The sequence below is a fragment of the Panthera onca genome, chromosome D4 (assembly GCF_046562875.1).
Source record: "Panthera onca isolate mPanOnc1 chromosome D4, mPanOnc1 haplotype 2, whole genome shotgun sequence".
Taxonomy (NCBI): domain Eukaryota; kingdom Metazoa; phylum Chordata; class Mammalia; order Carnivora; family Felidae; genus Panthera; species Panthera onca.
Window position 1 is genome coordinate 92,346,979 of NC_138351.1, and position 25,377 is coordinate 92,372,355.

The following is a 25,377-nucleotide window of genomic DNA, read 5'->3' on the forward strand; positions in this document are numbered from 1 at the left end:
GTGAGGCCACCGCCTGGCCCGGAGAAGTGTCCAGGGGGAAAGGCAAGGCCAGGCTTTCGGTGCGGCCCTGCTCGTCCTGGACCCGCTGTCCACCTGCGCTTTGAGCAGAGGTGACCGACGCCCAGGCCTCGGCTCCATCTCGAGGGGTGACGGTGTGCGTGCGCCTGCAGGGCTGCGGCCATTCGATGCTGCCCGCCACGGCGGAGGGGATGACACCAGGTGCCTGTGCGGTTTTATGACCGGGACCAGGGGCCTCTCTCCCTGAGTCCCCCTCCCTCCACGGGCGCCTCCCAGGCATCAGGTATTGGAGGTGTGTGGCCCAAGTTCTCTGGCTGTCCCCTTGCCGGTCCAGCCTCCTCTGGAGAGGTGGGTCCTGGCACCTGGGCTGGAAGGGCTTGTGGGGGGTCCCCAGCCCCTTCTGCTCTGGCTGCCCTTCCTTCCTCCCCGTTGAGCTGGTGCCTGGGCTGCCAGGGAAGGAGGACTGGCTCCCGGGAGGCGTGAGAGGCCGAGGGCTGGGTGCTGTCACCCTCAGGTATTTGCAGGGGTCTGGTGGGGGGGTGTCCCCGCCCGGGTTCAGTAGAGTGTTTGCAGGAAGGGGGAGGGCCCATCGCCGTGCACAGTCCCCACAGATCGTGGGGCATCGTGGGCTGGACGGTGCTGGGCCCCTCCTGCACGTCTCACCGGGCCCCTGAGCGGAGCTGGAGGCGGGCTTCACCTCGGGCCACCGTGGAAGGCCTCCTGTGGCCCGTAGTGACCGCTGACCTTCACCGTCTGGGCCCCAGGTCGCGGCGGCTGCTGGTCTGCCCCTGGGCACTCCCCTGAAGGCAGGGTTGGGGACGCGTTCCAGTGTTTGTGGCCGGCGCTGGCTCCCTGCTCAGCCACGGGTTTGGAGCAGCAGTGGTCGGAGGAGGGAGGGAGGGAGGGAGGCCTTGGGGCATTTCTCCAGTCCTGGTGGCCTCCTGAGCGTGTCCCTGCAGTGAGCAGTGCCCGTCTGTCCTCCTGCTTGGGGCGGGGGGTTGGCCCGTGTCCCCCCAGGCCCCCAGACCGTGTTTTAGCCCCTGGCTGCATCCTGCTTGTTCCCTGGCTTCCTGGGCCCACCCCCCTGCCAGATGTGATGCGCGGGGAGGGCTGGCGGGGAGGGCTGGCGGCAGGGGGTTCACAGGGATCCCAGCAGGTGGCAGTGGTGCTCAGGCCAAGCGTGGGCTGGCCTGCCAGGAGTGAGGGTGGGGCCGCGGGGTGTGAGCACGACCCAGGTTTGCGCCCGGCTCCCACACCTTTCTGGTGGTCAAGACCCACCCTCGTAGCCATTAGCACGAGCTGGCACGGCCACCCTCCCCGCTGAGCCGCTGGTGGGGGCCGAGGACACCATGCCGACCGTGCTGCTGCCCGGGCTTGGCGACCCGGAGGAGCAGGAGAGGCGCCAGCTCACCGCGGAAGTGCGTGGAAGGGGGGGTGGGGCTGTGGGCTCCCCAGGGTGCTGGGCGCGGCACCTCGTGGTGGTGGTGGTTCCAGGGTGTCCCTCGAATGCGCACCGCAGGTCTGCTTGGTGCGTCAGAGCTGCCCCTGCTGCCTGTCTGAACCCCCTTCGCGCTGTTCGCAGTGGTTTGTAGTAGGTGCCCGTTACTTTGGCGTGAACACGCCCACGTGGCAGGCGGCCAGCTACCCACAGGGTGCTAACCAGCTCACAGAACTCCCCAGGTCTTAGCCATCCGCTTTTGCAAGTTGTGGGCAGGGTGGCTGATCGCGGTCACCGACATGTGCCGTCCCGGTGACGTCCCCCGGTGCCCCCCCCCCCCCCCCCCCCGGCCCCTCACGCAGAGGGCACTGCTACCCCGCCCCGACCCGTCTGGATATTGTGACGCGGACTGGGACACACAGAAACCTGGAGTGTAGCAGGGCTCAGAAATGTGGCCCGGTGCTCTCGTTCCACAGGTGGTCAACAGTCCACTCGTAAAGTAAACAGTCCCCTCGCGAGTAAAAGCGGGGCCTCCGGCTGCCCCCCGGGATGTGTTGGGGCTTCGATGTCAGGGCCGGCCTGTGTGTTCTGGGGTGTAGTTAATCATCTTGGATTCCAGCCGTGAGCTTGGAGGGCATCCCTGAAAGTTGGCGGGGGGTGGGGGGAGGGAGGTCCACAGCAGCCCCTCATTTCCTGAGAGAGGAGGGTGGGGCGTGCCCTCCCCTGCCCTCCCGATTGGCCCGGGGCCGGGCGTGTCATACCCCCGCCCGCCATCACAAACCAGCACCCGTTCTCGTGGTTACATCAGAACCTCGCTGCCCCGGGGGCCCAGCTCCACACGCCGCGCGTGGTTCCGCACACGTCCTGCCTGCCCGGCTCGGCTCTGCGGGGTCGATGCTGTAGCCCTGTCTACGTGTGAATCCTTCCCCCAAAGGTGCCACGGCCAAGAACAGTCAGAGTCAGCCCCCAGCAGGCAGGCAGTTGGTGGGCAGTGGGCCAGGAGTGGCCGCGTCCGGGGCCACCGCCTCCCACCGCTGCCGTGTGCCCGGACGGCCGCCTTCCCGCCCTTGCGTTGCCCGCGTGGCCAGGTGGCCCGTGTTCGGTTACCTCCCTGCCCCAGCCTGAGAGCCGTAGTTAGAGCGGTTGGGTGACAGGGGAGGGCTGGTTTGACCAGGGCGACTGTCGTGAGCAAGATGAATTGGCCTCACTGCGACCACGCGGGAGCCCGTGGGGCTGGGAGAGGCGGTGGGGCCTGGGTGACCGGCCCGTCTCTGCTGTACCTCCTCCCCCGTAGGTGCTGCCCAGCTGGGCCCAGAAATGGGACGTCAGGCCTCCGAAAGGAGCACAGTGGAAGCCAGGGCGTCCCCGAGCCGCTGCTGTGACGGCCAGTGAGCGAGCAGCGGAGGATGTCCACCACCGCGACGGTCGCCCCCACGGGGATCCCGGCGGCCCCGGGCCCTGTGAACCCGCCCCCGCCGGAGGTCTCCAACCCCACCAAGCCGGGCCGCAAGACCAACCAGCTACAGTACATGCAGAATGTGGTGGTGAAGACGCTCTGGAAGCACCAGTTCGCCTGGCCCTTCTACCAGCCCGTGGACGCCATCAAGCTCAACCTGCCTGTGAGTACCCGCTCGTCCCTGCCCCCCGCGGCCCCGTTCCTGGACGGACCGCCCCTCGGGCCGAGGCAGCGGTGGTGCCGGTAAGCCAGGCACAGCCCGTGGCCCTTGGTGACCGAGGAGCGGTGGTGGGAGTGGGAGGGCCGTGTCCCCGAGTGTAGGGAGACCTGAGCCCTACGGGCCGGAGAGGGCGGGAGCAGGAGCCAGGACTCACCCGTCTTCCTCCTGTCCCGTGGACCCTCCTGGAGAGCGCTGCACCCGCCCCTTGGGGTCACGTTCCCGGCGCGGGCCATCCATCCGACGGGTTGCTCATCTGGACCCAAGTAGAGAAACCCTGAGCGTTTGAAGGCGAAGCCCGGGGCCAGGAGTTGGTGGCCTGGGTTCTGGGCCCGGCTCGGCCCCGGCCTCCGGCGGACCCTCGGTTTGGAATCCGGGAGGGGGCTTGGCCCCGTCTCTAGAGTGCCGATCAGCTCTGGGGCCTGCTCCGGCTGCATAGTCGCGTGCGTCTCTGAGACCCTCCCACGCAGGCAGAAGCCGTCGGGCGAGAGGCGTGGAGGGGTTTGCGGCTGGCCGGGCGCTCGCCCCACATCCCGCCTTTGACCTGGAGAGGCTGCGCGGCGTGCAGTCACTGTCCTCGGGAACAGCAGAAATGACCACGCGGCCGGTGCTCACGACGCCTCTGAAAACCTCTTTCCTAGGATTATCATAAGATAATAAAGAACCCGATGGACATGGGGACTATCAAGAAGAGACTAGAAAACAGCTATTACTGGAGCGCGAGCGAGTGTATGCAGGACTTCAACACCATGTTCACAAACTGTTACATTTACAACAAGGTAAGGGCACCCGTGGCCGCGGGAGGGCCCTCGGGGCCGGGCGCGTCAGCCCCTGGCCCTCCGCCCTTCTGGCCACCGTCCCCACTCAGGGTCCCACACGCTGCCCGCACCAACCCCCCCCCCCCCCCCCCGCCCGCCAGGGGGAGGGGAGGGAAAGGTGGGAACAGCCTTTTCAGAAGGAGTTTAGGGAACCAAATGCTTCAAGCCGTCCGCGCCCTCGGACCTAGACACCCCTCCCGTAGAGGTGGCGGGCTCGCGTGTGTGCAGCCGCCCGAGACGGCGAGGACTCTGCACGGGGAGGGAACGTGTCCACGCAGTGGTTTCCAGCGGGAAGAGTAGATTAGGGAAGGTCCCTGGGACCCTACATTCGTGGGGGTTTCGCCGTTTTCAAGAGCGACGTGATAAAGCAGAGACGAATTGAGTGGGAGCGGGTAGAAGGTTGTGTTTCCTCCACGTGATGGGCTGAAGGGTGGTTGTTACCCTTCCTGTCTCCACAGCGGGATGCGCCCCTTTGGCCTCCTCCCGCCTCCCGCCCCCCGCCCCCCGCCCTAGCAAATCTCCTAACAGAGTCTCGAGTCAGTGTTTTCTTGAGCTACAACCAGCGATGTCTTTGGTGAACGCGTGGTTCCTTTCCCGACAAGTGACCTTGGCTCCCCCTGTGTCTTCAGCCCACAGATGACATAGTGCTAATGGCCCAAGCCTTAGAGAAAATTTTTCTGCAGAAAGTGGCCCAGATGCCCCAGGAGGAAGTTGAATTATTACCCCCTGCTCCGAAGGGCAAAGGCCGGAAGCCGGCTGGCGGAACCCAGAGTGCAGGTAAAGGGGCGGACGGGCACGGTCCTTTTATCCTGACACCCCCCGGGGACTGACAACAGCATTTCTCGTGCGGGTCCCTCGGCCCCTCTGAGCTCAGTTTCCCTGTCTGTCGAGTCGGGGCTGTCTGAGGTCCCGCCGGCCCTTGGTGGCCTGTTACTGTCTGCCTTCGAGCCTGCTGTTGTGGGGAGACTGTGGTCTTGCCATGTCCCCATCCTCTGAGACCAAATCTTCCAGCAGTCTGGACAGGAGGTCCTTGTGTCCCCCCCAGGACTTTGCCTCTCTGGCACGTGTTGCGTTCTCTGTGACAGGAGAGGGGCTGTGTGCCTTGTCGAGAGGGCAGTGGGGATTAGCACTGGGAGCCCTGGGGGGTCTTACCTGGCCGGAACCCGGAACCCGGAACCGAGGTGCGCCCTGATGGAGAGGCCGACGGGGGAGGCCGCAGTGGGTCCCCCACACCGCCGCCCATCACACTTTGCCGATGGGACCGTGGGTGGTTAAGGAGCTCCGCCTGGGTCTCTCAGCTAGTTAGAGGTGGAGTCTGAGTTAACCTCCGGTTTCGCGGTCCCACGCCCGGCCCTTCCTCCCAGGCTGCCCCTTGTCCAGCTTCCTCGTTGAGATTTTAGTCTCTAGCCAGAGGGAGAGCCTGGGGAGGTGTGTTCCGTGGAGGCAGCCAAGGTTCAGGGCCGGGGCCTCAGGGGGAGGGGCTCCCTGGCGCCGGAGTGCTCTGGCTGGAGGGGATGGTCCAGGAAGCTTCTAGAAGCTTCTAGAAGCTGGCTGGCAGGTAGAGCCTGGTGTGTTCAACGTGCTTTCCTTGCCTTCAAGGTACGCAGCAAGTGGCGGCCGTGTCCTCTGTCACCCCAGCAGCCCCCTTTCAGAGCGTCCCCCCCACCGTCTCCCAGACGCCCGTCATTGCCGCCACCCCTGTGCCAACCATTACTGCAAACATCACGTCGGTCCCCGTCCCCCCGGCCGCCGCCCCACCTCCTCCCTCGACGCCCATCATCCCCGTGGTCCCTCCCACACCGCCCGTCGTCAAGGTGAGCGTCCCTGGGGACGAGGTCAGCCGGCTGTCTGATGGCCAGGCCAGGGTTCCTGGATTCGGGCAGGTGTGGGGCGGGCCGGGGGGGTGCACGGCCACCTGTCCCTGGGCACCGACTGCTTGTCGGGTGTTGGGTACATGTGACTTTGGTTCTCTCCGTGCTCCTGATGCAGACGGGGAGACCGAGGCTCGGGTGGCTTTAGGTCACACAGCTGGTGAGGGCAGGCTGTGCTGAACCCCCCCCCCGCTTCTCTGGCCCTGAAGGCTCGGTCTTCACCGTGCAAGGGTCCTGTGGGAAGGTGTGGGGAGAGCGTGGAGGGGCCCGCAGCTCCCCCGCTCACGCTTGAATTTAGGGCAGTGGCCCGGGTGCGTCACGGGGGGCCTTGCACCCGCCCCTGCTGGCGTGAGCTCCGGCGCCATCTGTCCCCCCGGTGTGGCTGGCACTTCCGTGGCGGGGACCGTCCTGGCCGGGTCTGGGCTCAGAGCCGGTGCTCCCCGTGAGGTCTGGGGCAGGCCGCGTGCCGGACGCTGACGTGTGTCTTCCGTTTGCCCCTCACAGCGGCCCTCTGGGGCAGACAGTATTTCCCCCATCTTACAGATGAGGAAGCAGGCGCTCAGAGGGGTTAAGTGGCTCCCCCAAGGTAAAACGCCCCCTCCGTTGCTTTCCCTCCCCCGTGGTCTTCACCGCCTGCTCTTTCCCGGGCGGCGCCTGGCCAGGCTGCCGAGCACAGTGCCCGGCTGTTTTTGGAGCGTGTCCTGTTTGCCATGGCCAGATGAGCTCTCCGCCGGGCCTCTGTGGCACGCGCTTGGCGTCCTGTGGGTGCCCACGAGTGTCTGTGGACCGCCAGCTCGTGCCCCTGCCAGCCGGGGGGCAGTGGCTTGGCCGGGGCGGAGACCGTGGCGGCGCCCCAGAGAGCAGATCCCCGTGAGGCCGTCAGCCCGGGCGCTGCGGCTCCGAGGGGTGCCTCTGCCTGTCTGGGAGGCGGGGAGCTGGCCGAGCCGGTCTCGGGGACGCACTGAGCCCTGGCTGTAGCACACACCGTGATGCCTGTGGGCCCCCGGGCCCGGTGCCTGAAGAGACGCGCACGTGCCAGGACTCCCGGGCTTTAACAGGTTCTCCCTCACCGGGCACAGCCCGTGTGAGTGCCCTGCACACGCCTGCAAAAGGCTCTGTTGGTCGTTTTAACATTCCCTCTCCTCGGGGAAAAGAGCTCTCTGTGGCTCCCGCTGCCTTTGGGGTGAAAGTCCCAACTTGCCCAATCAGCCCCTGGGAGTCCTTGGTCCGAGACCCGCGGCTGCAACCCTGCCCTCCCCGCTCTTCCTGCCTCCGGGCCTCGGCCTGCTCCACCGTGGCTGCCCCTGGAGCCCCAGCTTTGAGGCCCTGATCTGGGGCTTTCCCACTGGCCTTTAAGAGCCGGGAATCCCGTTCATCTCTGCTGTCCCTTAGCCCGAGTCCCGCTTGGGGACGATCCCGGTCCTGGGGTCATCCTGGTCATGCTGACCTCTGGAGCCAGCACGGCCCCCGAGGTCAGACAGATGCAGCTGAGTCGCACGTGACACCTCACGCTGCTGGGGTGTGACCGGAGCCTCGGAGGCCGGGGGGCAAACGGACAGGGCCCTCGGAGGGGCGGCTCGGGGGGACGGTTTCTAAGTCCAGCCTCACCACTACCAGCTGTGTGACCTTGGGCCTGAAACGTGGCCCCTCTGAGCCTCGGCGTCCCGTGTGCCGCGGGGGTGGGGGGCAGCGGGAGGACGGGTGTGGCTGTGCATGCGCGTGCGCGCGGTCGCTTTGCTCGGTGCCTGGCCGATAGCGCCCTGGGAGCGCGGCCGCAGCCACCCGCGTCCTCGTGCCCGGGGCTCACCGGTCGCGTCGTCGCTGTCGCAGAAAAAGGGGGTGAAGCGGAAAGCAGACACCACGACGCCCACGACGTCGGCCATCACCGCGAGCCGGAGCGAGTCGCCCCCGCCGCTGTCAGACCCCAAGCAGGCCAAGGTGGTGGCGCGGCGAGAGAGCGGGGGCCGCCCCATCAAGCCGCCCAAGAAGGACCTGGAGGACGGCGAGGTGCCCCAGCATGCGGGCAAGAAGGGCAAGCTGTCGGAGCACTTGCGGCACTGTGACAGCATCCTCAAGGAGATGCTGTCCAAGAAGCACGCGGCCTACGCCTGGCCCTTCTACAAGCCGGTGGACGCCGAGGCCCTGGAGCTGCACGACTACCACGACATCATCAAGCACCCGATGGACCTCAGCACCGTCAAGGTAGGTGGACGCGGGGCCCGCTCAGGGCGGGGCTGGCGCGTTGACCGCTGGCCGCAGGGGGCCCGCGGGCCCGGGGGCGGGGGGAGGGGGGAGGCGCGTTCTGCCCGCTGAGCCTGCAGCTTCGGGGTCCTCGTCCCGCTTGCACCCGGGTCTGCGCGCTCCTTCTCGCGTCCCGTGCCGGCCCGTCTGCGGTTTCCGTGACCTCAGCAAGGGGGCCCTTTCGGGCGACCCACGCCCTCACTGGCCAGACCGGGGCCTCGGAGTGGGGCAGGTGGCAGAGCTGAGACCGAGAGCCCGGCCCCCCCCCCCCCCCCCCCCCCCGTTCCCGTGCCAGGGCCTCCGCCCGGGGCTTTCTCGGGTGTTGCGCCAGGCCAGGCCGGTGTTACAAGCGGAGACCGGGGAGAGAAAGTGCCCGGGGGGCGGCCGCAGCCGAAGGGCAGCAGACCCAGGGCTGGGATGAGCTCCCAGCGGTCTTCCCTGAGCACACACAGGTGGGGTTCCTGACCCCCTGTCCCGATCGGGCTCGGGCCCCAGCACACCTGCCCCCCTCCCCCCGTCTCCGGCCTCAGAGAGCGCTCCGAGCCGGCCCGGTGCTGGTTCCCGAGGTTCCGAGGAACGCCCCTGGCAGTGGGGGACTGTAGGCCACCTCCTCTGCAAGCTGCCCTTGTGGCCCCAAGAGCCACCCCACAAAGGGGAGTGGTGGCGCCTTTGCACGGATAGGGTCTGGCCCCGGAACGGCTGGTCTCCGTCGTTCTGCCTGGTTTCCCAGTGTTGCCGGACTCGGGCAGGGTCTCCTTACTGGAGCCTCCTCCCCCCGGCGCGTGTGGGTTTCAGGCAGGACAGACCTGGCTGTCCGCCACCCCCCCCCCCCCCACCTCGGTGGTGGCGCTTGGTGAAGCATTCGAGTGACCAAGCCTCTTCCTCAGATACCTTAGGTCCTGCCCCCACTGGGAGCCTGGTAACCTTGGCTTTGGACGGTTCGTGACCAGCACGAGTCAGTACAAATGCAGGACGAACGCAAAGGTGCCAGCAAGGCAGAGGCCGGTGGAGAGCAGATCCCAGCTCTGTGGCTGCCTCCCTTCCCGGGGAAGATCGCTAACCGTGCTTCAGATTCGTGTTTGGCCGAGGCCGGCTCTTGTCTAGCCAGTCTTGACCGTGGGGCGGCGGGAACACGCGCTCCCAGGTGCAGTTCTCGGAGGCCGAGCGCTCGCCTCGTGGAGGCTCCCTCCCTCCGTAGGGTCTGTGGGGTCCTGGCTCCAGGCTGACGGCAGGTGGCTGCCCCCTCAGTCCCAGACAGGGCCGTCTGCCCGTCTCGTTCTCCCCATGCAGTGACCTGGCTGGGACTTGGGTCGGGGGGTCCTGGGGCTGGGCCTTTCCGTCTGCACGCGCCCCTGCTGTTTAGGGACCGGGAAGCTGAGGCTGGACGGGTGGGTGCGTTGTGGGCGGAGCCAGGCCCGGAATCCAGGCCTTTGACTCTTCGAGCCTTGAGCTCCGCCGGCAGAGCTCCTGTCACCCAGATGAGGGCGTTGTTGACAACAGGGACGCTGGTGCCCTTGTTAATCCCCAGAGCCTTGGGGGGCACGTGAGGCCCGACGCGAGCAGCCACACGGCCAGGCCACACGTCCAGGCCACACGGCCAGGGAGAGACTGAGTGGGAAGCGCTGAGGCTGTGGGGAGGGGGCCGCGTCTTGCGGGGACCTGGGCGGTTTGCTCTGGCGCTCCCCTTGAGAAACACCCATCATCCGGGAGCCCCCGAGGAGCCCCAGCCAGCGGCCGACTCCCCTTGGGCCCCCAGTGCACTTAGGTTTAGCCTGTCTTTGCCTCAGCCCCGCCCAGGCGGCCAGCGGTCAAGTTAGCACCAGAGCCTGAAAATCGTACAGAAGTCAAGAGGGTCTCGGGTGCCCGTTTGTGCCCGGTAGCCGGGCCTCCCGTGGTAGGGAGGCTGTGCCGAGGGCTGGAGCCATGCAGCCTGGGTGCTGTCCGCAGCTCTGCAGCTGGTGGGAGACGGGGCATGTATCCAGGGCGCTAGAGAGGCCGAGGGTCCTGGAGTCAGGCTGCACTCAGCCCACCAGAGTCCGGGATTCTGTTCGTCTAGGCTCAAGTGAGACAGGTGGTTGGGCTCTAACCTGCAGGGTCGCGCTGCAGTGGCGCTCAGCGCCCCGGGAAGAGGGGCAACCCTCGCCGACAGGAGGTCGCTGACTGGTGATTTCTGCTTGGGCCCGGGAGAGCCAGGGAGCTCGCTCCCTCACCGAGTCTCCCCTCCATCCGCCCTGACTGGCAGCTTGTGCCTGTCCGTGGTGGTGCCTCTGTGCTCGGCATACAGCCTGCCTGCGTCTCACCCCTGCCGGCCCCACCTTGTTCCACTGGGTCGGCCAGGACTGTCCGGTGCTGCTTGTGGGGGGGCGTCTGGGTCCTCAGAGAGGTGAAGTGAACGTCTCAGTCCATGACCTGCGGAGACCCCCCCCCCCCCCCCACCGACCAGTGTTGGCAGTGACCTTTACCGGAAGCCCCTCGTCCCCCCTGAAGCTCCCCCCGTGTATAATGTCACACAATGTGTGGAAACCAGGGCAAGGAGAGCTTACGTGGCGGCTGCAGGAGCCAGGATGCCTCCTTTCCTTCCACCCAGGGCAGCGGCCTCTCTGGGGTGTTGTTCCGGGGGGTCCCAGAGCCCCCTCCCAAGCCCTCGAGTCCTGCTTCCTCCCTCTCTCCCTCCCCCTCTCTCTCCCCCTCTCTCTCCCCCTCTCTCTCCCTCTCTCTCTCTCTCACTCTATTTATTGGGCTTGCTGCTGGCAGTGGTCCATGCAGGCGGGGCCTGGCGGGGAGTGGGGTTGCTGGGCGGGGGGGTGGCGCCCGTCACACCCTGTCGCTCGTGTCTTACAGAAGAAGATGGACAGCCGCGAGTACCCAGACGCGCAGGGTTTCGCAGCTGACATCCGGTTAATGTTCTCCAATTGCTACAAATACAACCCCCCGGACCACGAGGTGGTGGCCATGGCCAGGAAGCTCCAGGTAACCTGAGGCGCTCCCGGGCAGAGGGGCCTTCTGGGCACAGGTGGGACCCAGCCCAGGGTGGGCACTCGGGAAGGACATGGGCATCGCAGGGGACATCTGGCCAGGAATGCCGCGGGACACGTTTCTCCCCGGGGGCGGACAGGCGAGCCGCGGGCGCACGCCCTCCGGGACGGGCGTGTGCTCCAGCTGGGCCGGGGAGGATGAGGGGGTGTCCATTCTCCTGCAGCTCTCCTGCTCTCGGCTCCGTGCCTGGGGGTGTGGGGGGGGCCTCGCCGCGAGGCTGCCGGAGGTTGTATGCGATGGCTGTTGGCGTGGCCTTTTCTGACGCCGAAAGCGGTTTGTGGGACGAGGTGTGGGAACCTTAGGGAAGGCGAGCCTGACCTTTGGTGCGGGGACTGTGTACCTGTGCTCTCACGCCTCGCACACACAGACGTGTGTGTGTGTGCACGTGCATGCGTGGGATTTTTGGCCAAAGTCTGGGTGCTGCGCACATGTTTCTGCGGGGGCCGGTACGCTCCCTTGGTGATGGGCGCTGTTGCTGTTATAGTTAATAGCAGCGGAATTTTAAATGTCGTGTGATTGGAACAGTGTTTTGGAGGGAAGAGTAAAAATCGTGGACCTCTACTCTCTCTCTTCCAGCATTCCGTGTCTCCAGGACGCAGTATGTTTGTCGCGTGAGATGTTCCTAGTCTTTTGCTTAGAACGCTTTTTTTCGTTTGTCTTGCTCAGAACCCTTGACCACCCGAGACTCAGGGAGGGATGGGGGAGAAGCGGAGAAGCTGTCTTTGTGCCGCTGGGTCCTCCTGTGGGGGGGCCGTGCTGATGCCTGGCGGGGGGGGGGGGGGGCACGCCCTCCGTGGACCGGCTCCCGCTGTGGAGGAGGGCGGAGTGGCCTTGGTGGTCCCAGGATGCCCGGAGAAAGCCCGCGGGATCTGCGGTTTCGTACCGAGACCACGCCCGCTGTGCCTCGGAGCAGAGTTCCCCTCCGTTTGCTCTGTGATGCTTCGGAACCCGGTGCAGCCTAATAAGGGAGCCAGGCGGCCCTGGTGGCAGGTCGGGTGTGCAAGCGGAGGCCGGAGGCCCCGCTTCTGTCCTGCAAGAGGTGGTTCTCGGCAGCACAGCCACAGAGGCCGAGAGCCTTGGTTAGCGATGGCCGTTTCGCGCGTGCGCTGCCACAGTGGTGCGGGGGCAGCTCTGGGGTCCGCGCCCCTCCGGGCCACGTGCCAGGGCCCGGCCAGACCCTGGCTCTGCGCCTCTGTGTCTTTGGGGCGGTCTTCACCCCAGGAGGAGAGTCTGGGTCCAGAACCCGGAGCGGGTGCTTCTGGAGCCGGATGGCTCGTCACTGGGGTGGCATCTCATGTGAGTCATCTGGTGTGGATGCAGCCGGATGAGCTCTGCAGAGGCAGAGCTCCCACGTGGCTGCGCGCCCCCATCTGAAATGAACCTGGGCGGCCGGGAGGTGCTCCTGAGGGCCCGGGTCCTGCTCTGTGGGGGGCTTTTCGAAAGCCAACTTTGACAGGACGACTTTTTTTGGGCCTGAGTCGGAATGAGATGCGATGCTGCGGTAAAAACCCCAAGGTGACCCCAAGGGGGAAAGTAAACCAGCCCCCAGACCCAGCAGCTGGGGGGCCCACAGAGGCCACAGGTCAGACGAAGGCAGGCACTCGGGCTGCTTTGCAGGGGGGGCAGCCTCGGAGAGCCTCAGACCCAGAGGCTAAAGGGAGGCACCGGTCTCCAGAAGGTTTGCGTGCTTGAGAAAGGGGGCTTTCGGACCAGTTCCTAGAAGGCTGTGTCCGTGGCTGGGGCCCCGTGGCGCCTGTCCCTGGACCTGCGCCCGGGGCCTGGGGAGGGGGGGCCTTCCAAGCAGCCGTGGGTGTATCTCCGAGGGCATCTCAGGGGCCCTCGGGTGTGGGTCCCCCGCCCCGAGGGGCCGCCTCGTGGGCGTCCAGGACCTCAGGCGGCCCCCGCTCTCCCACAGGACGTGTTTGAGATGCGGTTCGCCAAGATGCCGGACGAGCCCGCGGAGGCGCCGGCGCTGCCCGCCCCCGCGGCCCCCGTGCTGAGCAAGGGCGCCGAGAGCAGCCGCAGCAGCGAGGAGAGCTCCTCGGACTCGGGCAGCTCGGACTCGGAGGAGGAGAGGGCCACCAGGCTGGCGGAGCTGCAGGAGCAGGTGCGGGCGGTCGTCTGCTCCGGGGGTCCCTCGGCCGCGCCCGCGGGTCGGCGTCGCGCCCGCCCGGCTTGCGGTGGCCGTTCCGGGGGTCCCGGCGGACCCCGGGTGCCTCGCCCGCCGCGGGAGCGTCTGAGGGGGGCCGGCTCCCTGGCCGCTGCGGGGGTGAGGCGGCCCGAGAGCCGAGTGCAGGTGCCCCCGCGGTCACCACGGTGGGGCTGGCGTTGGACTTCGGCTTGAGCCTCGTTAGAGGCGGCGCCACAGGGAAGGTGGCCCTGGGTGCAGCCACCGGGCAGCCTGGGATCCGCGAGGATCCGTTTCCTCCCCTGTGAGGTGCAGCCTACGGTGGCCCCTCGTGGCCCATGTTGGGGGGGGGGGGGGTGTCCCTGAAACGACATGGTAGCTGCTGGCGCTGGGTCAGTCTGTGCTTCTGCCGCGTGGCCTCCCTGTGGCTTCTGAAGGAAGCTGTGGAAAAGCTCCTTCGTGCAGACGAATAGACCTCTACCTAACAGGCCTCTATGTAGACTTGCCTTCGTCTGGAAGATACCTGGTGAGAAGAATGTCAGCTACCATTTAAGGTTTTTTTTTTTGTTTTTTTTTTTTTAACGTTTATTTGTTTTTGAAAAAGAGAGAGAGCGCAAGTGAGCAGGGGAGGGGCACAGAATCGGTAGCAGGCTCCAGGCTCCGAGCTGTCAGCACAGAGCCCGACGCAGGGCTCGAACTCGTGAACCGTGAGATCATGACCCGAGTCAAAGTCGGAGGCTTAACCGACTGAGCCCCCCAGGCACCCTTGGCTGCGATTTATCAGGTTGTTACTATGCACCTGTCCTGGTCTGCACGTGTCACCAGGCTCACCTGCTGGCCTCCTGGCCACCCGTGAGCCGCGTTTCCGGTGAGGACGGCAAGGCAGCTCTTCTCCAGCCGTCACGGGGCAGTGAGGGCAGAGTGGAGCTCGATGCCACCTGCTCTGGGACCTGCCTGCCTTTCCACAGCAGGGTGTGGCCCCGGTGGCCCTGGCTCACCTCCCCGCAAGGTTGAGGTAGCTCCAAGGGCACCCCAAAGCCCCCGCCACCACCTGTGGCCCCCTTGGGCCAGCCCCAGGGCAGCCTTGCTCAGCCACCTGCTATCTTCCAGCTGAAGGCCGTGCACGAGCAGCTGGCCGCCCTGTCGCAGGCCCCAGTGAATAAGCCAAAGAGGAAGAAGGAGAAGAAGGAGAAGGAGAAGAAGAAGAAGGACAAGGACAAGGACAAGGACAAGGAGAGGCACAAGGCGAAGTCCGAGGACGACAAGAAGGCCAAGGTGGCCCCACCTGCCAAGCAGGCCCAACCGAAGAAGCCTCCCGCCAAGAAGGCCAGCAGCACGGCCGCGGCCAGCAGGTGGGCTGTAGTGCCTTCAGACCCCCTCGAGCCCAGTGCCCCACGTCCTAGGTGCTTGTGTGGTGGGCCAGGTGCTGGATCTGGGCCTTTGAGCCTTGGGGGCAAGTCCCGGTGATGCGGAGACTGGGCTCTCGTCATCCAGCGGGATGGGAGCTGGGTGGTCCTGTCTTTCCCGCCTTTTGGGGAGACTAGGGGGACAGATGAGGCCCTTGCTGCGAAGACTGGGCTCTGGGGGGCCTTGCTCAGCAGTCCGTGCAGCTAGCCTCTCGATCTCGGGCACCATCTGGCACAGACCTTGGCATCTCCAGGCTTTGGGGATGTTTTCCTGATTTGATGTGGGGGCACTGCACCTTGGCAGAGGTTCGGCTGTCTGGTCTGCCTACCTTCTGTCTTCTCTCTTGCCACACCAGCCACTGCCCTGAGGAGTGCCTGCCCCTCCCCGGACAAGGGGGACAGTGGGGGACGGGGGGAAGGCATGCCTCTCCCGCAAGGTAGAAGGAAGGCTTCCCAGAGGAGGGGTGACCGCTGTGCAAGAGCAAGCTCGGCAGCGGTCGGGTCAGGGTTCTAAGGGTCAGGAACAGTGGGGACAAAGCCATGGAGCCCAGCAGAAGCGTTCTAGAAACTAGTGGGAATCAGGACGAGGTCGGCTCCACTGAGGAACAGAGACTGGGTCGGGAAGAGGAGTGGCTGAGGTGGGCCAGCTTTGTTGAGGCTTCTGGTTTTATTCCCTGAGCAAGTGAAGGGGAGTCAGGAAGTGTTGGAGCTGGAAGTGGTCAGATCCTGGTCCATGTGGAGAAGGGGTCAGTGGGAGGCAGTAATGGGAGAAAGGACGCCCTGGGAGGTTTTGTGGTTCTGCAGGCAAGAGAGGTCCGGTGGCTGTGGAGGTGGGAGGCCAAAGGGACAGGCCGTGGTGCCTGGAAGCCAGAGGACAGAGGCATGTGGACTCTGGCAGCTGGGTTGACGGCAGCATTGTCCAGAGGTGGTGGTGGGAATACTCGGGTTTTGCCCTGCCTCCCTCAGATTTTCTCGTACTCTCTGTCTGGATTTGGTGTCGGTATAACACTGGCCTCAAAAACGAGTTGGGAGGTGCTCTCTCTTATTTTCTGAGTAGATGTGTAGAGTTGGTGTTTATTCTTAAATATTAAGTAGAACTCCCCAGCAAAAACATCCAGGCCTGGAGTTTTCGTTGTTAGGTTTTTAACAGTGAACCCAGTTATTTTTGTAGCTAGGGGACTGGTCATCTTATCAGTTTCTTCTTGGGTGAGTTTTGGGGATCTGTGCCTTTTGGACACATTGCTCCTTTCCCTGAATTGTGGAATTTATGGGCATTGGTTTGTTTGCTGTGTGCCTTTGTTATCCTTATAACATCTGTGGGGTCTGTAGTGATGTGTCCTTTCTTTTATTCCTGGTGGTGGTAATTTGTGTCTTTTTTCTCAGCGAATCTGGAGATTGATTGGTTTTGTTGGCCATAGAAACAACTAGCTTTTACGTCATTGGTTTTTGTCTGCTTTCGCTTCCTTTTGTTTATGGTCTTATTTTTATTACTTCCTTTGCTTGCTTTGCACTTAACTTGCTCTCTTGAATTAGGAACTTAGGTTTATTGATTTGAGATCTTTTGTAATGTAAGCATTTAGTAATAACTATTAATTTCTATCTAAACACTATTTCAGCTGTACTCTATAAATTTGATATATGATTTTATTTGGTTCAAAATATCTTCTGATTTCCCTTCAGACTTCCTCTTTGACCACAGGATATTTAGACGTGTTAATTTCCAAGTAACTAGAGATTCTTCTGGACATTTTTCTGTTACTAGTTTCTGGTTTAATTCCATTAGGGTCTGAGAACATACATTGTGTGATCTCAGTACTTTTGAATTTCAGATTTATTTTATGGCCAAGATTTGGCGATGCTCCACGTGGACTTGCATATGTGTTCTCCCACTGTTGGGTCTAGTGTTGCCTAAACGTCAGGGGGAAAAAAAAAGACAAAAATGTGTCAGTTGGGTTAATTTGGTTGATGGTGGTGTTGGTCTTCTGTCTTCTTGCTGATTTGTTGTATTATTAATTAACGTGAGGGAGAGAATCGTTGGGTCCCCAGCCGTAATCGTGGATGTGTCTGCCTCCTTTGGTTCTACCGGTTTTGCTTCGTATATTTTGGGGCTTGGATTTTAGACACACGCACACTGAGGACGGTGATGTCTTCTCGGTCAGTTGATTCTTTTACCACGTGCTGTTCCTTCCTGACGATATTCCTTTTTCTGAAGTCTTCTCTGTCTGATGCTAATACACCCACTGCAGCTCAGCTTTCTTTTGGTTAGCCTTTGATTCCCCCATTTCTTTACTCTTAACCTAGTTCCGTCACTGTATTTAAAATGGGGCTTTGTGGACCACATGTAAGTCGGGTCTTGTTTCTTATCCAGCCCGACTTTGTTTTTCTTTTAGTTGGTGTCTTTAGACCATTTACGTTTAATGTAGTGATTGTTACAGTTGCATTTTGGTCTGCCATTCCGTGTCTTCTGTCATCCCTCTGGTTTTTACTCCTCTGTCTCCGTTCCTGTCTCCTTTTGGATTATGTCAATATGGAGGTCAGTTTTTGACCTGCCGAATTTGAGATGAATTTGAGACGCCTGTGGGGTGTTGAAGGGAGCTGACCACTGTAGTCCTGTCCTGGCTCAGGCGTGGAGCACCTTCTGCTGGAACAGGGTGTTCTGTATCCCTGCAGGTACACATGCAGCCCTCAGCCTACCTGGCTTCTCTGCCTGGGGCACCACTTTGGGCTTGCCCCTTGGTAAAAGAGCCCGGTCCTGGAGAGGAAGAAGGCCAGACAGAATGTGGGCAAGGGGCTGGGGCTTCAGGGGGGCTGGAGGGACAGGGGCTGGAGGCTCCACGGGGTGGGGGGGGGGTAGGGACATGGGGCAGGGCCTCCATGGGGGCTGGGGGAACAGGGGTAGGGGCTTCACAGGGGACGGGGCAGGCGCTCCATGAGGCTGGGGGGACAAGGGGCAGAGGGGATGAGGCTGGGGCTTCATGGGGGTGGGGGGACGGGGGTCGGGGGGCAGGAGACAGGAGGATGGGGCTGGGGCGACGGGGCAGGGGCTCCACGGGGGCTGGGGAGACGGGGCAGGGGCTCCCCGGGGGCTGGGAGGACACAGGCAGGGGCTCCACGTGGTCAGGGGGACGGGACAGGGGCTCTGTGCCACGGTGTTCTTTGCCTCGTCCCTCAGGCAGCCCAAGAAGGGCGGCAAGCAGGCGTCGGCCTCCTACGACTCGGAGGAGGAGGAAGAGGGCTTGCCCATGAGCTATGACGAGAAGCGCCAGCTCAGCCTGGACATCAACCGGCTGCCCGGGGAGAAGCTGGGCCGGGTGGTGCACATCATCCAGTCCCGGGAGCCCTCGCTCAGGGACTCCAACCCTGACGAGATAGAGATTGACTTTGAGACTCTGAAACCCACCACGTTGCGGGAACTAGAGAGATACGTCAAGTCTTGTTTACAGAAAAAGCAAAGGAAGCCATTCTGTAAGTTGTGGGGGGCAGAGCACCCTACTTGCCATCTCTGTCCTCCTCCCCCCTGCCTCCCCCGCTTCCCTCTTCTGTAGGCCCGGTGGGGGGGGGGGCGGGAAGCTAGGAAGTGGGGTGGGTCACTCTCCTCCCCCCATTCCCGCCACGTGCCCCAAAGACCGGTGCTGATGGCTCAGCCGGGCCCTCCTCCCCCGCCCTTGGGCAGGTGGGCAGCGCGTGCATGCCTCGGCGGTCACAGGGACAGGCAGGACCCCTGGGTCGGTCCTCAGCCTCCTGCATTTGAGTGCCAGCCAAGGCCTTCTCCACAAGCCTCCCTGAGGCTCCGTTTGGAGCAGGGCTGCAGGGAACCTCTCGATGGTCCCCGTGCCGGGGCAGACCAGTTTCCTCTTACTGGGAGTTGAGGGTCCAGAGGCCTCCCAGGACGGACGTTGGCACCGGACGGGGACGAGGCACTGCCTGGGGCAGCGGGTGCTGGGGAGTGAGGGAAAGGACAGGCCCGAGGAGGCAGGAGAGCCGGGCAGCGCCCGGCCCCAGGGAACAGCCAGCGTGTGCCTACACCTGCGTGCGGCCCGCTCATCGGGCTTTCTCCCTCACTCTGAGGGGTCGGTTGCTTCCCCCTGGACGGAGTCACGTGACCCCCGCAGTCACGCACTTTGGGCCCTCGGTAAGTTCCCCTTGGACTCCGAGGTGGCGGCACAGGCGTGTGGGGCGGCCGAGCCGAGGGAGAGCTGCGCCCGTGAGGAGAACTGTGAGTTGGAGGGTCAGCGTTCAGGTCTCGACTCTGCCCTCCGCACGGGGGACGGTGTCGCCAAGCGGCACGCGCCCGTCTGTGCGCCGTGTGGAGTGGGGATGGCGTGAGGTCTGCAGAAAAGGCTGTGCCTGTGGCGAGGGAACAGCGCATGCGGGCCGGGGTCCGTGTCCCGGCAGGGAGCTCGGGCGGCGGCCCTGCAGGGGGGGGCCAGGCACAGCTCGTGAGCGTCTGGTGGGGGGGGGCGCTGGCTGGCACCTGGAGGCCGCCCTGCCGAGGGCCGGGTGCGGCCTTGGCCCCAGGGGTGGCTGCCCGCCCTCTCCCCGCCCCGCCTTCTCAGCTCCGTGCTCTTCTGCAGCCACAAGCGGGAAGAAGCAGGCGGCCAAGTCGAAGGAGGAGTTAGCTCAGGAAAAGAAGAAGGAGTTAGAGAGGCGGCTGCAGGATGTCAGCGGACAGCTGAACAACAAGAAGCCTGCCAAGAAAGGTACCTGTGCGTGGGCCACGCTGCTGCCGAGGCGTGGGGTCCCCCGGCGGCCCCTGCTGCTGCTGGCGGGGGGGGGGGGGGGGTCGGCGGTAGGGCAGTGGCCGGCGGCCCCAGGCTTCGGTCTGCGGCGCCACCGGCTCAGGGGCAGTGTGTCCTTAGGTGAAGCTCTCGATCTCTTGAACCCCCGAGTCCCTTGCCTGTAAACTGGGGACCCCGGTCCTGCAGGGAGGTCGAGCAGATGGGAGGCATGGGTGGGAGCGCCCCAGGCCAGAACCCCCGGAGAGGACTCTGTGGAAGGGCCTCACTGTGGTCTTTGGGGGTGGACCCCGTGGCTTGAGAGGGACTGGGGTCCTGGCCCCCGGCAGCGGGCTTTCTTCCCGGCTGCCCCTGGCCAGGCCCTGTGCTTTGTGGACCGCGGAGCCTTATTTTAGGTGAGCAGGTGATTTGACTCGTTGTCTCTTTCCTCTGGAGCCTGTAAGAAAGGGCAAATAATTTTCTCCCGGCCCCAGGGATGGTGGCGCCCAGGTGGTGATCAGAGTCGGGGTCCCATCTGCACGATAGTGTGGCGGCTGGGTGCCGCCGCCTTGCCGAGTCCTGCTTGCCCTGCCCGCTCCCTCTGAAGCCTGGGAGGGTCCCCGGGATCGCCCCTGGGAAGGGCAGAGTAGGCGGCACGTGACTGGGGGATATCTTTATACTGCTGACCTCCCCCCACGCCCCGTCAGATCCTCCTAGCAGATCGCACCTGTGTTTTCTAGACTCGAGTATACTTAGCTTTGTTGACCTCTGAGCTAGCTTTACTCCCACTTCTGTCACCAAGTGCGTGGGCTTCTGCTCACACTGACTGCAGTGCCAGCTGTGGGTGGGGTCCAGCCATCCGGTTCGGTCCGGACACTATTTACGTAGGGTTCGCTCAGACCCCAGTGGTGGGGGGTCCACCCCCAGAGACCGCCCTTCTCTTAGATGCCAGGTGCAAGTCCTGGGCCTGCCTTACCACCGACCTGTCAGCTGGGGTTCCCGAGACCCTCTGCTCGGATTTGATAATTTGCTAGAGTGGCTGGCAGAACTCAGGAAAGTGCTTTATCTACCGTGTCGTTTATTGTAAAGGGCACAACTCAGGAACAGCCCAAGGGGAGGGGTGGCAGGGGTGAGGGCGTGCAGCTTTCCTCCCCTCGCTGGGCACGCCACTCTCCCCGCCCCTCCGCCCGTCCGCCAACCTGGAAGCTCCGGGGAGCGAGAACATTTCAGCGCTCCGCCTCCCCTGCCCTCCCTTCCCCGGAGTTAGGGGCCGGGGGGTGGAAGTTCCCAGCCCCCTCCACACGGTTTTCCTGGGGACCAGCCGTACCCTGAGTCGCTCACGAGCCTAAACTCGGGTGTGATGTAAAGGGGGCTCCGCGCAGATAACCAAAGACGTCCCCGTCCGGGGATTCCCAGGGTTTGAGGAGCTCTGTGCCCAGAACCCGGCCAGAGGCCGAGCGCGTCTCTTACCGTACCATGATCTCATTAACGCGGTCATTCTTTTCAACAAACGTTCGTTAATGTCGACCGAGCTCCGGGGTGAAGAAATGGGTGGGTCGAGGCGCGGGACGTGGCGGTGTGACGCCGGTGGACGTTCCGGAAGGGCTCGCCCGGCGGGTGCGGGGGTGCGCGGGGGAGCGCGGGGGAGCGCCTCTCACCTGCCGCGTCTCCCTCAGAGAAAGCGGGCTCCGCGCCCTCGGGAGGGCCGTCCCGGCTCAGCAGCAGCAGCTCGTCCGCGTCCGGGAGCAGCAGTTCCAGCGGGTCCAGCTCCGACAGCAGCGACTCGGAATGAGCTCTGGACTCCCAGAACGGCACAAAACCAGCAACGTCGCACACGCCCCAACTCTGCAGTGTTCCCTTCGTTCCCTTCTATGGTTAATATACTACTTTCGTTCCACGGTGTGCGGGCTTTCTTCTTAACTCAGTGTTATGGTAGCTTCCAGTTTTTGCTTTAATAGGTCAGAGACCTTTCTCGTGGGTACGTGAGGCTTTATGAGACGGTGCGACTCTGCATAAAGTCTTTGTAACCGAACTCGGTTGCTTGGAGACGGTAACTTCGAACGCTGACCCGACGGCCGTAGAAAAAACATGCCAGATGCGGTCTGAGGTTTCTCGCGAAACCCCTCTCTTACGCCCCACCTGGTCTCTAGCCCCGGAACGCATTGTTGCAAAGGAAGTTTCTCTGGATGGTACCGTGTGGAAAGCGGTCAGCTTGGCAAACAGGCGCTGTCTTTGTCCTTTGGGCCCCGAGCTCAGCCTCGCGGCTGGGGTCGCCTCTTTCTGGGGGCGCGGAGAACAGCCAGCCTGGCGCGGGCTTCGGGGGCCCCGTCCAGCTCCAGGCAGGGCTTCTGCAGGGGCGGGGAGAGAGGCAGGCGGGCGTGGAGAGGAGGGGTGTCCGGGGCTCCCGGAAGGGAACACGGGGGCTGCGTGTGCAGTTCATAGGTTTCCATACACTGAAACTTTTACCTCAACTTAAGAAAAAAAAAAAATAACAAAAAACAAAACAAAAAAAAAGATTAAAAAGACAAAAAATAAATAAAAAAATAAAAGGAGACCTTTTTGTAAGGTTCAGCAGTTTTCTACGAAAGCCCAGCCCGACGTGTGTCCCCAACTCCTTAGCTGCCGCACACCCTGGAACCGTTTCCCCAACTTCATGTATATATGGATACTTTATTTATTAACATCATTGGTCATTTTTTTAAAAAAAAGAAAAGAAAAACAAAACTGCAAAAGAAATGCATTAAAAAAAAAAAATATCGCAGAAGTGCAGGCCTCGTCAGTGGTTGGCAGGAGAAGCCCGGACTCCGGCCTGCAGGTGCTCGTGCCCCACCGCCCGCGCCGGCCCCCCTCCCGGCTCCGCTGGGGTTCCGCGTCTGTTCTTCGTGTGTGTGTGTGTGTGTGTGTGTGTGTGTGTGTGTGAGAGAGAGAGAGAGAGAGATGTTTGCAGACGTACAGACAAGTTCCAGCTGCAGCACACCCCCAGTTTTTATTATTTTGTCGAGTTCTTTTGTATTCGCCTCTGGTCTCTTTAGGACTGTTTTAAAAGAAATCAATTTAGGGAACCCCAGTTATATAATATAAACTTTGTAATCTGAGAGAAAAAAAAATGTATAGTAAATCTAAGTCTTGATTTTTAACTTTCTATTGTAAAAAAAAATAATAATAATAATATACAGAGTTTAACAGAAGGTTATGTTTTGGTTTTGTTTCTTCCAGAGGCCGCCCTGCGGCCTTTGAGTACAGGGACGCCCCGCCCCACACTGCCTGCCTGAGCTCTGAGCGTGTGGCTTAGGCCAAGAGTGCCGGGGTCAGCCGTCCGGGTCCCCAGACGGGGCACCCCTCACCTCCCAGCCCCGGGGGCAGGGGCAGCGGCAGCGGCCCCCCGCTGCCGCCCTTCAGCCCACCCCCGGGCTCGCCCTGGCTGGGCTTCTCTCTCCAGGGGTGAAAGACCCCCAACTCCCCGGCCGCAGGAGGGTTCGCTCCCCAAGACCACACAGGGCATTTTCCCATTAGCACAGAAATGACTGACACAGGGCATTCTCCCAGGCCTCCCTGTGAGGACTTCTGGAGGCGGGTGCTTGGGGGCGGAGCTGCGGGTGGCCTGGCCTTTGGTCTGGTGGCACGTTTCCAGGCAGACGAGGGGACTAGTCCTCAGTATCCTAATAGGGGGGCAGTTTTTTTAAATCATAAAATGCATTCAGATTCCACCGGCCCTTACGGTCACGGATGCCCTCGGTGGATGTGGAACTCTGACTGAGGGGGCAGTGGATGGGTTACCATTTTTCTTACTGCTGGTGATTCTGACGCTAGGTGAGTTTTGAGCCAGTTAAACTTTTAATCACGTTTTGTTTATAATCAAAATATATGTGGATTTTAAACTTGCCATTTTTTAAAGTTACCCTTGTTTTTCAAAGGTGTTTTCTAAGCAGATCTTTAATGGAATATTTAAACTAGGACTTTAAGGAATTAATACATGACACGATGGATGGGTCTTAAAGCAGGATCTCTCTGGCAACGCACGGCGAGCGCACCTCCGGGTGACGAACGGACCCCGAACAGAGGGTGCCGGGAGTTGCACGGGGCCGAGGGGGGCTCCCGGGGAGCACCTGTCCAGCCGCAGAGGTGGCGAGGGGCCTGTGTGAGCCGGTAGGTCGGGGAGCCCGCGCTCCTCACACAGCGGACGCGTTTCCGAGCCCTTCGGTACCCGCCGGCTCTGCGGGAGACCGGGTTCTGGAACACCTCTGCCCCTCTCGCCCCGGGAAGAGGCTGCCGGCCGCGATGGCGCGCAGGGCTGCTGTCCATCCAGAACAGTCGTAGGCTGTCGGTGCTGCGGTTTTCTTTTTTAAGGCTTTCTGTGCAGACTTCAAAGCTGGTTTCTCTTTAGAGTTTGGGGGCACGTCCTCGGCCCCCTCGAGGTCAGCCTGCGGTGGCTGCCGTCTCTCCACGTCTCTGTGCTGGGGAGGCTGCAGCGGGACGACGGGCAGGGCCGTCCCGGCGCCGAGGACCCGAGGGCAGCCCCTCACGGCCTCTTCTCGAGCGGGAGGGACCCGTGCGCTTAGGAGGTTGGCCTCACGTGAGCCCCGGAGGCCGAGGGGGCAGAGACCCTTGCTCCTGCCGGGTGGCCGACGTCCTCTTGCTTACAAACTGTAAGATATGTTTTCCTTTTGTTTGTTTTTGTTCTGCCACACCCACGTCTGTGACAGCCCTCTGGGAGAAACACCGCCCAGAGAAGGGACGCATTCCACCCGCTGTAGCCTGTGCCTCGATGCTGGCGTAACGCGTCCAGGAAGTTTTTCTTTTTTATATTTAAAATGTTACTTTTCTGTATGATGTGCATGCAAGTTTACCGTAACTTTTCTTAAACTTTTTAGTGCCGTTTCTAGTATATTCCTGTAAATGTCAGTTACTGAAAATGAGTCCAATGTAAGTAGTTTTAGCTTGTTTATTGCAGTGCTGGCCTCAACACAACAGAATAAAAATGGTAGAAAGTACTCTTGGATGTCTCTGGTAATCATGGACCCTTCTCCTGGGGCATTTGTTTTGTTTCATAATAAAACAAACAAAAAAAAAGAGGTCCCGTACGTGCTGTTTCCTGTGCTTTCGGTGGCTCCCAGCCTCCTGTGCGTGTGTGTGGAGGTGCTCGGAAGGCGGCCCAGTCCCCTTACTGCTGCAGAACGAGGGGCCGGGCAGAAATACCCCAAGCAGCTCCGGTCCTCCCCCCGGGCAGGAAGGCACCAGGGTTTCGGGAGCATCGTTCGTAGCCTTTCCTGTCCGCTGTCCTCCAGAGCAAGCTGTCCTCCATGTGGAGGCACATCTGTCACGTTCCCGTCCTCCTGCGGCCATCCCTCCTCTCCGGGCAGATCCCCCCTTCCCCGCCTCGGTCCCCAGGGGGGCGGGTTCCGGGACAGCGGGCATCAGACACTCGCACGTTTGCGGAGCCCGGCGCGGAGTAGAAGCTTCGGCGAGGAGCGGTTGACGCGGGAGCTCGGACGCTGTTGTGCAAGCAGTCTGGCCGTTTGAGCCGGGCCTTGTGGAGCCGTCCTCCAGAAAGCTGCCGGTGGGCCCAGGTCCAGGCCTGGTGCCCCGCCCCACCCCACCCCCAGGCTGTCAGCGGGCACCCTCCCAGCATCCCCTGCACTGGCATCCTTGTCCACACTCTTCCCCCCCCCCCCCCCCCCCGCCTCATCCAGGCCAACCTCCCCAAGGACGGGGGCTGGGCCGTGTCCACCTCAGTGGCCCCAGCCCAAGCCAGGGAGACCAGCAGTCCAGGCTTCCCTCGGGCAGACGGTGGCTTCCGATGCTCTAAGGAGCTTAGCGCCTGCTGTCCTACAAGCAGCCAGTGCACGTCAGTCACCTGCACACCCTGACCCGTGCAGACACGGGCGGTGGCCGGTGCCGGTCTTCCCAGGCGCTACCCCTCCATGCCTGGGGCCAAACCGAACTCAACCACCACCTGTTCTCAGGTTCATCCGAGGTGCGGGTCAGCGTGTGGCACAGAGGCATTCCCGATGAGTCTCTGAAGTCTGCTTTCTT

The 25,377-nt window shown here is 62.7% G+C and overlaps 1 protein-coding gene across 4 annotated transcripts in view; it reads left to right on the forward strand.

Annotated features, from left to right (window-relative positions):
• BRD3 (bromodomain containing 3) overlaps positions 1 to 24,335 on the forward strand; it is a 68,273-nt gene extending 43,938 nt beyond the window's left edge. For 2 of the 4 annotated variants that reach the window (XM_078436279.2, XM_078436277.2), the window contains exons 2-12: positions 2,751 to 3,075; positions 3,771 to 3,908; positions 4,577 to 4,724; positions 5,547 to 5,761; positions 7,649 to 8,020; positions 10,901 to 11,029; positions 13,011 to 13,202; positions 14,334 to 14,575; positions 17,802 to 18,094; positions 19,204 to 19,329; positions 21,021 to 24,335. In XM_078436279.2, coding sequence (XP_078292405.1) covers positions 2,863 to 3,075; positions 3,771 to 3,908; positions 4,577 to 4,724; positions 5,547 to 5,761; positions 7,649 to 8,020; positions 10,901 to 11,029; positions 13,011 to 13,202; positions 14,334 to 14,575; positions 17,802 to 18,094; positions 19,204 to 19,329; positions 21,021 to 21,136 — 2,184 coding nt within the window. In that variant the 5' untranslated portion in view covers positions 2,751 to 2,862 and the 3' untranslated portion in view covers positions 21,137 to 24,335. Of the gene's footprint in view, positions 1 to 2,261; positions 2,391 to 2,750; positions 3,076 to 3,770; positions 3,909 to 4,576; positions 4,725 to 5,546; positions 5,762 to 7,648; positions 8,021 to 10,900; positions 11,030 to 13,010; positions 13,203 to 14,333; positions 14,576 to 17,801; positions 18,095 to 19,203; positions 19,330 to 21,020 lie in introns of those variants that run through there. The other 2 variants (XM_078436278.2, XM_078436280.2) reach the window with 2 other exon arrangements.
• The last annotated feature ends 1,042 nt before the right edge of the window (positions 24,336 to 25,377 follow it).